Here is a 12,975-nt window from a genome sequence, read left to right on the forward strand (position 1 = left end):
CACATGGGACTGCGCCTGCGCAGGCCTGCCGACCGGATTTTTCTTTCTAGCAAACGTCCACTAGGGGGCGCACGTCCTTCCCAATGCGCATGCGCGGCCGTTTCCCGCCCGAGCGACATTGGGCGACGTCGCCCCCTTTCCCCTCAGTTTCTTCTTTGCCGCCGACCGGTAAAGATCTAGCTGTCCGCTTGTGAGGAAACTTTTCCTGTGAGGATCCTACGAAGATGTCTGAGAAGTCGCTGTTCAAGCGCTGCTCCAACTGCTCCACTAAGATGACAAGGACGGACGGTCACGCCGTTTGCCTCGAGTGTCTCGGCGAGGGACACATCGTCGGGAAGTGTGAGCACTGCCAACGGTTCACCCCGAAGGCCAGGGCTGAGAGGGCTAATAGGCTGAACGCCTTACTGTGGAGACGGGCGATGCGGGTTTCGGGGGCTCCCGTTACCCCGGAGGGACTGCCACCGGCTGGTGGGACGGGTGACACCCCCCTGAGAAGGGGTCCCAGAAGACCGCGTCCGCTTCGCGTTCCCGCTCCCCGGATCGTCGCCAAGCCCGGCAGTTAACCCCGGATCCGAAGGGGACTGCGAGTTCTGCGTCGGGTCGCAAGCCCTTGGCACCAACGTCGGATCCGACTCGGAAACGTGACCGTTCCAGGTCCCCGTCGAGGTCGGAACCGACCTTCACGCCGAACATCCCGGCTGGGTCGGTTCCCAAACCATCGGATCCGCCATCGGCTCCGACTCCATCGGTCCTGAAGCCTGCTGAGTCGGCGCGCACTGACCTCACTCCGAAGACGGGTGCTCGGTCGGATCCGAAGACATCGGATCCGATTGGCAGGGACCGAAGCTCGGATCCGGCTTCGGCTGACAAGGGCGGTAAAAAGTCCAAGAAGAAGTTGAAGCACAGTCAATCGGCTTCGGTCCAAACGGATGAGGTCCTCTGGGAGAGGCCTTTGACTCCGTCGCCGCACCTGTCGCCTCCGCTGCACCACTCGTCTGATGATGATGGTGATCTGCCCGACGCGCCACCTCCGGCCCAGCAGTGGCATGCGGGTGATTATGCGGACCGTGTGGACCGGCGTTACCACCTGCCGCGGGCTGCTTTTGACAGAGAGGGTTCCCTGTATGCCAGCTCTCCATCATTTGGCAGGGAGTGTTGGGGTGACACTCGAAGTGAGTTCTCCCACTATGGTTCTCCCAGACACGGTTCACCTTACTATCCTGCTGAACCCTAACAGGGCCCGAGTTCCAGTCCTCCATCTGACCCATCTCCAGATGACGTCATCATTGGGACCGGTCGTGTGTCACCATCTGAGGACTACCGGCTCTACTCTGAGCAGATGGTCAGGATGGCCCGTTCTCTCGACATCGAGATATCGGCCGTAGATCCTAAGCCAAAGGACAAAATTCTTCAATATGTCCAGTCCGGGAACCCTCCAACTATTGCCTTCCCATTCACTGAAGGCTTGGTGGAGATCATCCACGACATCTGTGAAAAGCCGGCCTCTGTGTACGCGACGTCCCGCAAGCTGGAGGCCCTGTATAAGACACGGGATGATGTTTGTGCATACCTCTTTGCACACCCGCCTCCTTCTTCCCTCATTACGGAGGAAATGCAGACCCGCCAACGCCAGGGGTCCTATGCGGTGCCCATTGACAAGGAGAGCAGGAAGTTGGATTCTTTGGGCAAGAAGCTATACTCTTCTGCTGCCCTCACGCTGAAAATCTCCAACTATTCAGCCATCATGGGGGCGTATCAGATATTCCTTTGGAACCGCATGGCGGCCTTCCTAGAGAAACTCCCAGCAGACCAGAGAGTGTTGGCGAAGGTGATCCTCGATGAGGCCCTGAGGCTTTCCCGGCAACAAATAAATGCGGGCCGTGACACAGTTGACACCTCTGCGAGGGCACTGGCTTCTTCCATCGTCCTGCGCCGGCACTCGTGGCTCCGCACGACTGCGTTGCCAGTGGAGACACGCAATAAGGTGGAGAACCTGCCATTTGAGGGGCAATCCCTGTTTTCTACCAAAACAGATGACTACCTGTCGCAGAAGCGCAAGGATCGTATTACAGCCCGATCCTATGGTATTCTCCCGGCCAGACCACCCACCGAGAATCGTGGCCAGTATCGCCCTGCCCAGGGTTATCGTGGACGACAGCACCGGTACCAGCCGTATCCACGCTATGGTTCCTACCGGCCATTCCAACCACCAGGCTCTTACCAGCGCCGGAAGCCTACCTACCGCCCTCGTCGCGGCCCTCATGCCGCCGATGCCAAAGAGTCAGCTACGCAACCAAAGCAGTTCTGACTAGAGCTCGAACAGGCTGTCGTGTTTGGAAACAGATTGGCTCAGTTTGCCTCTGCATGGGCGGAGATTACGTCCGATAGTTGGGTTCTTAAAATCGTTACAGTTGGATATAAAATTCAGTTTGATGTTTACCCAGTGTTGTCTCTTCCTGACCACTCAATACAATCCTCTTCTCATAACTTACAGGCTGAGGTTGTAGCACTGCTAGAGAAAGGGGCTGTGCGGGAGGTGCTCCCTCAGGACCCCCCCTTAGGCTTTTACTCCAGGATGTTCTTGGTAGACAAGAAGGATGGAGGGGTACGACCCATCTTAGACCTACGGGAACTGAATAAATTCGTTCTCGTCAAGAGGTTCAGGATGCTTACCTTGAACACGGTCCTCCAGTTAATGCCCGAGGACATGTGGTTCGCTGTCCTGGACCTCAAGGATGCATATTTTCATATTGCCATCCATCCTGATCATAGGAAGTACCTTAGGTTTCTATGTAACAATAAAGCCTACCACTACCAGGTGCTTCCCTTTGGTCTCTCAACAGCCCCATGAGTTTTTTCTAAGTGTATGGCTGTTGTAGTGGCTTATTTGAGGGAACAGGGTTGTACCATCTATCCCTATCTTGACAATTGGCTTCTAGCAGCTCCCTCTGCTGATGCACTCCTGGCCCAGATTCGTACAGTGATGCTCACCTGCTCCCGGTTAGGGCTTTTGGTTAATTTGCAAAAGTCTAACCTTACCCCGTCCAAGAGAATACTGTTTATCGGTATGGAATTGGATGGTGGTGTAAACAGAGGTTTTCTCCCCCGGGAGCGTGCATTAAGAATTGGCAGGATGGTGAACCTTTTTTCCAAGTGCAGGTTCCAATCCGTGACAGCGATCCAGAGGCTGCTGGGCCTAATGGCCTCTTCTACAGCAGTCACCCCTATGGCCCGGTTGCACATGCCACCTCTCCAGCTGTGGTTCCTGTCGGTTCATGATTTTGAACACGAGTCCCAGAGTAAACGATATTCCATCCCCAGAGGGATTATCCGGGCCTTACGATGGTGGCTTGATGAGACTAACCTCCTTGGGGGTGTGGCGTTTGGGTCCATCCAGACCGAGATCACAATCTCGACTGATGCCTCCACAGTAGGATGGGGAGCCCAGTGTGGTGCCCTGAGGGCACATGGGATTTGGTCGGAGCAGGAAAGGAGAGATCATATTAACCTGCTAGAATTGAGAGCGGTCCGTTATGCCCTTATCGCATTCGCAGACACGCTGCAGCAGAAAGCGGTTCAGGTGCTCACAGACAATTGCACCACGATGTTCTACCTGAACAAGCAAGGGGGCACTACATCCAAGGCCCTCTGCGACGAGGCCGTTCGGATCTGGAACTGGGCCGTGGACAGAGGCGTGTTCCTTCAGGCGGTCCATATTCCCGGCACCACCAATGTCATCGCAGAAAAACTGAGTTGGATGCGATTCGACAGCTACGAATGGACCGTAGCAGACAATTACCTGAGCTCCATCTTTTCGGACTGGGGGTTCCCAGACGTAGACCTTTTTGCGACGGAGGCCAACAAAAAGGCCCCGCAATTCTGCTCCAGGGGAGGGCTAGGTCACCGCTCCCTGGGGGACGCGTTCCAAATACGCTGGACAGGGCACCTGTTTTATGCCTTCCCTCCGTTCCCACTGCTGTCTCGGGTCGTCAGCAAAATCCAGAGGGATGGGCCGCACTTAATTCTGGTGGCCCCCTTCTGGCCCAGACAAGCATGGTTCCAACATGTCATGCAGCTTTCGCAGGGGTCATATTATCGGTTCGCACTGAACCCGGACCTTCTGTCCGACAAAGGGGTTTGGTATCACGACCTGCCCAAACTCAACCTTACTGCTTGGCACATTCGGGCACGGAGGGGATGTCTGACAGGGTAGCTGAAATTTTGCTGAATGCCCGTAGGGACACCACTCGCAGGTCATACGCAGCTAAATGGAAGCGTTTTGAGGCCTGGGCTGCTGACACCGCAGTTAATGTTTGGGATTGCCAGTTGTCTTTTATTTTTGAGTTCCTCCTGTCCCTAAAGGATGGGGGACTCTCTAATTCCTCTATTAAAGTTTATTTGGCTGCCATTTCAGCCTTCCACCCTAAAATAGATGGGAAGACGGTGTTCTCCCACAGTTTGTCGAAGTCTTTTTTGAAGGGGTTGTATAATATGTTTCCACAAGTCACGGAAATTGTTCCCCAATGGTCACTGCAGGTAGTGCTGACAGGACTTATGAAATCACCCTTCGAACCACTGGCTACCTGTGATTTAAAATGGTTATCCTGTAAAGTGGCCTTCCTGGTTGCCATTACATCTGCTCGCAGAGTTAGCGAGCTTGCTGCCCTGAGGCGGGATGCTCCCTTTTTGAAGGTCCATCAAAATAAGGTGGTGCTGAGACCTGACCTTCGTTTTAGACCCAAAGTGTCCACTCAATTTCACACCTCACAGGACATTGTCCTACCTATCTTTTTTCCTGACCCTTCTGATAACTCTGAAAGGGCTTTACATTCCTTGGATGTGAGAAGGGCTATTTTATTTTACCTCCAACGTACATCACAGTTTAGGAGTGCCAAACAACTGTTTGTGTGCTATTATGGGCCCAGGAAGGGAAAGGCTGCTACAGCCCAGTCAATTTCCCGTTGGGTCACTCAAACGGTTAGAGCCTGCTACTCGCATGCTAAGTTACCTTGCCCCTTGGAACTAAAAGCTCATTCCACCAGAGCACAGGCTGTTTCGGCGGCCTTCCTTAGGGGCGTGCCCTTGCAAGACATCTGCAGGGCTGCAACGTGGTCGTCTTCTGACACGTTCGCTAAACATTACGCACTAGATGTGTGGGAAAGGAAAGAGGCTGCTGTGGGTCAAGCAGTGCCTCAGTCTCTTTTTCGGTGAGAACACATGCCCGCCTCCTGGGTAAGTGGCTTGTGAGTCTCCCATGTGGGGCTGCACAGAAGACGGACAGTGAAAACAAAGTTGCGCTTACCGTAACTACTGTTCATTGACATCTTCTGTGCAGACACACAACCCTCCCTCCTACCCCGCTGTGTTCTTCCAGATAATGTGAAGACATCCGGCGGCAAAGGAGAAACTGAGGGGAAAGGGGGCGACGTCGCCCAATGTCGCTCGGGCGGGAAACGGCCGCGCATGCGCATTGGGAAGGACGTGCGCCCCCTAGTGGACGTTTGCTAGAAAGAAAAATCCGGTCGGCAGGCCTGCGCAGGCGCAGTCCCATGTGTGTCTGCACAGAAGACGTCAATGAACAGTAGTTACGGTAAGCGCAACTCTGTTTTCTTTCCCCTCCACAGACGTAACAGTGACAAGTGGCAACTTTCTTTGCCACCTAAAGAGTGAATCAGCTTGGAGTGTTCCAGATGATATCTGGAAGTTAGCTAATGTGTATTTTCTATACAAGTACTTGTTAAATAGTACTAAATCACTACTTTAGGTAAACAGTTGGCTTGGTGACTCACGAAAGCTCATACCTACCACAAATTTTGTTAAATTTTATAGGTGCTACTGGACTCTTGTTCTTTTCTTGGCTTTTAACAAATTATTAAGAGCCTCATGTAGCTCTCTGACAATCAGTTTAGCTTGCTGGATTTCAGCAATCCCGTAATAATGTCTTTCATTCTAGGTTACTACAATAACAATACCAAAGTAGCGGTTAAAACTCTGAAGCCTGGTACTATGTCTGTGCAAGCTTTTATGGAAGAGGCCAATCTTATGAAATCACTTCAACATGACAAGCTGGTCAGACTGTATGCTGTGGTCACCAAAGAGGAACCTATTTATATAATAACAGAATACATGGCAAAAGGTAGGAATTACTGATTTCAGAAACAAAAAAAATCATTTGTGTATGTATATTAATGTGTACTTGTAGTGGACTACTGAAAGCAATTTGTTATGCACAGAAGTGGCTAAGAATTTCATTTACAATATCCGCTTCTTATATTGGACAAAATCACTTCACATTCTCACAATTAGTGTCACAGGAACACAACACACTAATGAATAGATAACTGAACGTTTTAGAAGATGAATGAATGTACCAAGGTTTTGATTTTGTTTCACATGTAAGTGTCTTGTTTTTATGCATTTATAGAGGCATAAGAATAAGAACTCATCTCACAGATAGTGGTCGTCTGTCTATGGCATTTGTAGAAGCACTAGCAACAGAGCCCATTGTAAAAATAAATACAACAGGCTCTAGCAGCTGGGTGTTGGGAGGTCCACAGGTCCACGCCAGTGCAGCCTTCCCAAGGCCCACAGCCAACGCCGACTCCACAGGCAGGCCTTTGAGGGGCTACAGAGCCGGCAGGGAGGCTCCCCTGAGTTTCACCTCCTCGCCAGCTCCGCAGGCAGGCCTCTGAGGGGCCGCAGAGCTGGCGGGGAGGCATAGCGTGGCTCTGCAGCCGCTGTTGAGGCGACAGGAGCTTCCCCGTGCTTTGCTTCCTTGCTGGCTCCATGGCCACTCAGAGACCTGCCTCCACCAGTTCACTTTTTATCCTGGCGCAGGCACACCACAGGGCTCTCAGCACGCCTGCATCAGGATAAAAAGTGAGTTGACGGCAACATGGTTTGCATTTTATGTCTTAGGATAATAACAGGAACTCATGTCAGATAGTGGTCATCTCTCTATGACAAGTACCTGTTGGTTTAGTTTCAGTATTTGAGCAAAGCTACATTAGCAGCAATGAAGTACATTGTAAGTATCAGGAGGATATTTAGGATTGTTTACAGAATATTAAATATTATATGTTTATTAGGAAGAAAGAAATTTTTACAATATACAAATAACAGATTTTTTTTCTTGATGTATAAGGTAGGTTATTTTGAAAGTAAATTTATCTTTACACAGATTCTTGTTAGTAAGATTGCAAGTATATGAGTCAGCAGGTTACTTTATAAACATATTTCTATGACTGTTTAAAAGCAGCTTTTAATGGGTTCTCAGCGGTTTGTATCATGTTTTCAAAGGAGCTGCTTTTTTTAAAAGGCTGTGTGAGTCTAATGCCACACTTGTAGGCATAAAAAAATGGGTCTAATCTGAGTGTAGATCATGAAGTTGTACATGATGATCATACCTCCATCTTTTTCACTTAATGTGAGCATAATGCGTACACACAGTGGTAAAACATTGCTAATTGTTGAGAGCAATTTTGTAGAAACACTAAGCATTTGTAAAAAAGAAACCTGAAAAAAGCTTATCCATGTTGCAAAAAATTGGTATACTTCCTGCTTTAAAGGATGTACAAATAAATGTCTGCTTCCTTCGGTCTTTTTACTTACATCTTGGTTTCAAATTGTTTTAAATTTCTGTTCACACAGGCAGCTTGCTGGATTTTCTGAAGAGTTCAGAGGGTGGGAAATTACTGCTTCCAAAGCTGATTGACTTCTCAGCTCAGGTAAACTAGTAATAATATAAATGGGTATTACTGAGAACTCTAATAAAAACTTGATGTGGCCACCAAGGATTTTACTTTCACAAGGCTTTCTGCTATGGTAAAACAGGAGCTGTAGGAAACTGGGTCAGCCATTCCCACCATCACAATGTTTGGCTGAAGCTCAGTATATTCAGGTACAAAAAGTGATAGAGAAGTGCTTTGACCTCAGCTTGACCTCTCTTCCATAACTGCCTAGAGGTCAAGTGTGTTGAGGCATTCTTTGATCTACACCTTCAATTTCCATAATTTAGATACTGAGTTTTTGTTTAAATTACTGTTATGTCAGGGTCAGTTTGATTTTTATTTTCTTTAGAACCATCTCAAAACTGACTTGGTCACAGTTTGTGTCAGCCGGCACTGGTAGGGGACAGAATAATGTACCAAAGGAAGGTCCTGATCATCTGCCTTAGCAATATAGGGAACTTGGGGGGGGGGGACGACACATGGCAGGTCAGCTACAGGTGGTAGAGAATAGTAGAACATGTCTAGAATGCACTACAAATAGTTACCCTAATGCAATGCTAGTGTCTAGATTCAGACCCCAGAATGCAGAAGAAAGTATCCTTTGAAATACTAAGTGCCATCTCTGTAAATAGAGATTTATTGTGTAAACTTACATTTAATTATAAAGGGCTAATTTGTTGTGCTTGCAGTCCTGTTAGCTGTGTGTCACCATTTCCTGTAATGCTTGGCTGAATTGCTGTGATGTCATGGAAATATATATCTTCTAATTGAAGGCTTGAGCTATGCTCAGAGAAGAAATTTTGTGCAGGGAAAGGAAGAGCTGCTTGTTATTGTTGAACAGAATGCAATGATTATGGCTTAGTTCTAAAGTGATTAAGAGGGGAGGGTATGTCTCCTGCACAGATGGATGACAGAGTAGCCCAGAAAGAGATTAATGTAAAGCCACTGATGACTCTTCTAAACTAAGGAATGGGTAAGGGGTGGAAAATTGTACCTAAGGAAAAGACTACTTCTTTTACCCGATTGTTTCATGAACAGGAACATTACCATTTTGCTTTGCAGGGGCTGGCATCTAGTGTCTTCATAAACCATAGAGAAGGGGCTGTCCTAAGCTGACTCTTATTGCTATGGAACAGTAAAGAAACTGGAGTAGGCTCACAGGTTGCAAAGTTCTACAAACTCAGGAGGATACGTTGCTGATTTTCTTAGTATCTGAACTGCAGAATAGATGCTTCAAGCCAGTGGCAACTAGCTGTTGGACATTCCAAACTAGAAACTCTCAAGAAGTTGGATATCTTTACCCAGATCCACTCCTTGACTCAATTCTGTCAATTCAGTGTAATGCAGGAAGCATCTTTTCCTTGGGTCCTCTTGTCAGTTTAAGGAAGGGATCAATGTACTTCTTATCCACCTTTATCCAACCAGTCAAAGGGCTACAGTAGCCTCCTAGGAGAAAAGATAGACCCTATTACATCAGAGGGACAGAGGAAATGTGGGTGTGGGGGCGGCAAAAGCATAAGGGTAACATTTTCCAGTCTGGTAAGTGATTGCACAACAGATTGCTGTCAGTTTCATCTTCCCTATTTTTGCAAAGGGCTTTTCTTCTTTCTAGAACAAGCACCACATGCTGTTCAGTTATCACTTTAAAGTAAGCACAGTAAAGAGAGAAACTGTAAATGAGTACAATGTGCACAAAGCCTGGGCTTGTTTTTCTTTTTTAAATCTTGCTTGAAACAATATTTACTGCAAGTCATGATGTTAAAAATTGTCCTGTAACAAATAACCTTTGAACAAGCCCTTAATTTTATAATATGAAAATTAGCCTTAATTTTAACTAGCACTATAAACATAGTAATAGTATCTTCTGTTTTGTTATCTAACTGTATCATGCTACCTAGAAAATTTATATCTTAATTCTATCAGTCTGCCTGAGTTGAACAAATCTGTGTTCAACTAATGATCTGATTGTGGGTGTCATACATCATATGTTCAGCTGTCTAGCAGGTTAACTGCAAAATCCATGGCACCTGCACATCTGTCCACATGAAGGCCTTTTTGGAAAAAACCATACCTACCCATTTTGATGCTATTGTATTCCAGTTGTGCATTGTCACACAGTTGGACAGTAAAACTGGCATGTTGCATAGTATGAAAAATTTATTAGGATTTTTCTTTGCACACAATTCTAAAGGATGTAGTTAAACTTCTTAGAGATGTGGAACAAGCTGGATAAAGTATACTGTCCTAAGCCAATATCCCACTTTCCATCCAAAGTCCTAGGAGGCATTTCACACTCCTAAAGGTGCCAGGATAATCTCATCATACTGTTCATGGTGGTGGTAGAGAGTGCTGTCAAGTCATAGCTGACTTACGGCAACCCCTGCTGGGATTTTCAAGGCAAGAGACTAATGGATATGATTTGCCATTTCCTACCTCTGAATAACAAACCTGGTCTTCCTTGGAGGTTTCCCATCTAATAGCTATGCAAGGCCAGCCCTGCTTAGCTTCTGAGATCTGACGAGATCATGCTTGACTGGGATATCTGCTAGAGGGACATACTGTTCATATAAAACAATAAACTGGGACATGTTAAAAAAAATAGCCACAACTATAAATATGGAAGTGCTTTAGGTTTCATAGGATATCCACAAAGTTCGTGTTGCAGGAGGGGTCTCTATTCAAGCACACATTTTGCATGGTTTATTTCTATAAGTGTAACATGTTTGAGTAAAAATTGTGTCAGTCAAGGTGTTTTTACTTTTACTGTTCTTGTCCAATTATATTAAAAATACTTTCAGTCATGGTTTCTAGTAAACTAGATTCGTAAAAACATTAGAACCAAGAATACTGGGAATAAATCATACATAATTATGTAACTATTTAGGCTCCAACCTGGCATATTCACAGCCAGAATTCTTTTTGAAACTTTTCTTGTAGAATTGCAATAACAGCTGAAAAGATCAGCAGCTTCCAGGGCCGGATCTACGGTCGCCAGCACCCAGGGCAACTTTAGTCAGGCTCTACGCGCGCTCCTGGCGCTGCGTGATGACGTCACTTCCATGATGTCATCACGCTGCTCCCCCCTCCCGCCCCCGCGGCAAGCTGGCTGGCCCAGCGCGCCGCGGAGCTGGCGGCAGCGCGAGTGGCTCAGAGGCTGCCTGCGCCGTTCACCTGCCCCGCAGGACAAGGGGCGGCTGGCTTGCCATGCACCCCTTGTCCTGGGGAAAGGCGAATGGCACGGGCGGCCTCCCAGCCACCCGCGCTGCCTTTTGCCTTTCCCGCAAGCTGACCACCCCTTGTCCTGCAGGAAAGGCAAAAGGCAGCGCGGGTGGCTGGGAGGCCACCCGCGCCGTTCGCCTTTCCCCAGGTGTGCTCCTGGGGCTGGCAACTGCGCCCAGCGCCCCCTCTTTGGCGGTGCCAGGGGCAGACTGCCCCCCCTGCCCCCCCCATCGATCCAGCCCTGGCAGCTTCATGGAATAAAACATGGCTGAACTGATATGATGAAACTATTGAGAAGTTCTTCCTAGTATGAGCTTTCTGGGATTGTGGTTTAGGGTACGTCCTGTTCCGCAAAACAGTCTGCTGCGCAACTGCAATAGAGTTCATTGAAAAACAGAGCCATTGGAGAAAGTTAAGCACATGCAACTATGTGAAGTCTCTATGGCCATTTGTTGGAGCAAGGAATTACTCTGTGTGTGTACCTGTTTGTTTTTCCTGTGTTAAATACAAGGCAGGAAACAACAATAGTTTCTCTTAAGAGTTAGAGACTCCATGTATAGCTTCTGTCTGTGGAAGCTGTATGTGTGAGGTCTGTGCAACAAGCAGAGAGTTGAGCACACAATACCAATTTCCCTCTCCATATATTAACTGTATCAACTTAAAGAATATATACAAGGCACTCACTTGAGAGCTATACTTCAGAAATGTTTGTCATTCACATAGGATGCATCCATTTCATTCAGACTCATTGATTTTAAAAGTAAACTATTGTGACAAAGGACCTTATTCTATTAGACTTGCTATTACTCTTTGGCAGAGACCTTAGCATCAGCTGTCAATACTGTACAACCTACATGGATACGTTTTTCAACCACATGCCAAAGTGATTTTTGCAGTTTTTAAAACACAAATGTTATTAATTAGTTGTAAACCCTGTTCAGCATTAGCCGGAAACCGAAACTGCCCATTCGTTTCAGGGATTATTCACAAATACAAGGATCTGGCTTCATGCAATATTTCTTTTTTTAAAACTTTGTGCAGTCTTATGATACTGTGGTGGGAAGTGCTGTCAGCTTTTTTCCATTGTCTGACCCCTTAAAAGAGGAACAAGGAGAATGTGCAGTTTCGCTTTATGAACAGTGATTTGCTTGTAAAATACAGGACTGCCACTTGAGGGGCATTTAAATGGTTTTCCTGGGTGTTGACTTTACTTACAGCATGTAGTTCTGTGTGGCAAAAATGCCTCTTAAATCAGATTAATCATATTGATTTATAAGCATGAACTTGGTTTGTGTTCAAATGTTTTAATCTAGTTGGTAATCTTGATTACACTGCATGTTGGCTAACTTCCTGCAGGAACCTAGAGCAAAACTAGGAACTGAACTAAAATGTTCTTGCTGTATGTCCCCAATGAACAGGCATCAGCACTTCTAACTTTTAATCATTCCACTGATCTCTTTGAAACAATGATTTGTAAAATAATTCAGTAGCATTGTATCTGTTTCTTTGTTAAGCTGCACAGTGGCAGAAGTGGCTGTAATGTAAAAAAATCCAAAAGACACAAGGTTAGTATATTTTTGGAATGGAGAAGAGCTGGAGCCTGGGCTCATTTTTTTGAGGGGGAGGTTGAAGACTGCCTCCTGATGCCATCTTAGTTCCAGAAAGCATTTAAATGATCCCAATTCATATAGATCAAAAGATTCTAATCAATGGCAGAAAGTAATAAATGACTTCATATGGAAAGGGAAGAAACCAAGAATAAGATTCAAAATATTACAGGACAACCAAAATCGAAGAGGACTGGCAGTACTGAACATCAAATTGCATCACCAAGCAGTGGTGCTAGTTTGGATAACAGACTGGATTATAAATCAAAGCAATAGACATATCAAATTGGAGATAGTGGACACCAAAGAAGGCATCCATAATTATTTATGGATAAGAAATCATGGAAACCCATTCACAAACAGGATGGGGCCCATATATTAAGAGACAGACTGCTGAAAACATGGTTTCAGTGCAGAAA

The 12,975-nt window shown here is 46.7% G+C and overlaps 1 protein-coding gene across 4 annotated transcripts in view; it reads left to right on the top strand.

The window, feature by feature from the left end:
* LYN (LYN proto-oncogene, Src family tyrosine kinase) overlaps positions 1-12,975 on the top strand; it is a 68,774-nt gene that overhangs the window by 39,191 nt on the left and 16,608 nt on the right. For all 4 annotated transcript variants that reach the window (XM_054984576.1, XM_054984577.1, XM_054984579.1 and 1 more), the window contains exons 9-10: positions 5,954-6,136; positions 7,651-7,727. In XM_054984576.1, the coding sequence (XP_054840551.1) occupies positions 5,954-6,136; positions 7,651-7,727 (260 nt within the window). The remainder of the gene's footprint in view (positions 1-5,953; positions 6,137-7,650; positions 7,728-12,975) is intronic.

Source organism: Eublepharis macularius, chromosome 7 (assembly GCF_028583425.1).
Source record: "Eublepharis macularius isolate TG4126 chromosome 7, MPM_Emac_v1.0, whole genome shotgun sequence".
In the NCBI taxonomy this organism is placed as follows: Eukaryota; Metazoa; Chordata; class Lepidosauria; order Squamata; family Eublepharidae; genus Eublepharis; species Eublepharis macularius.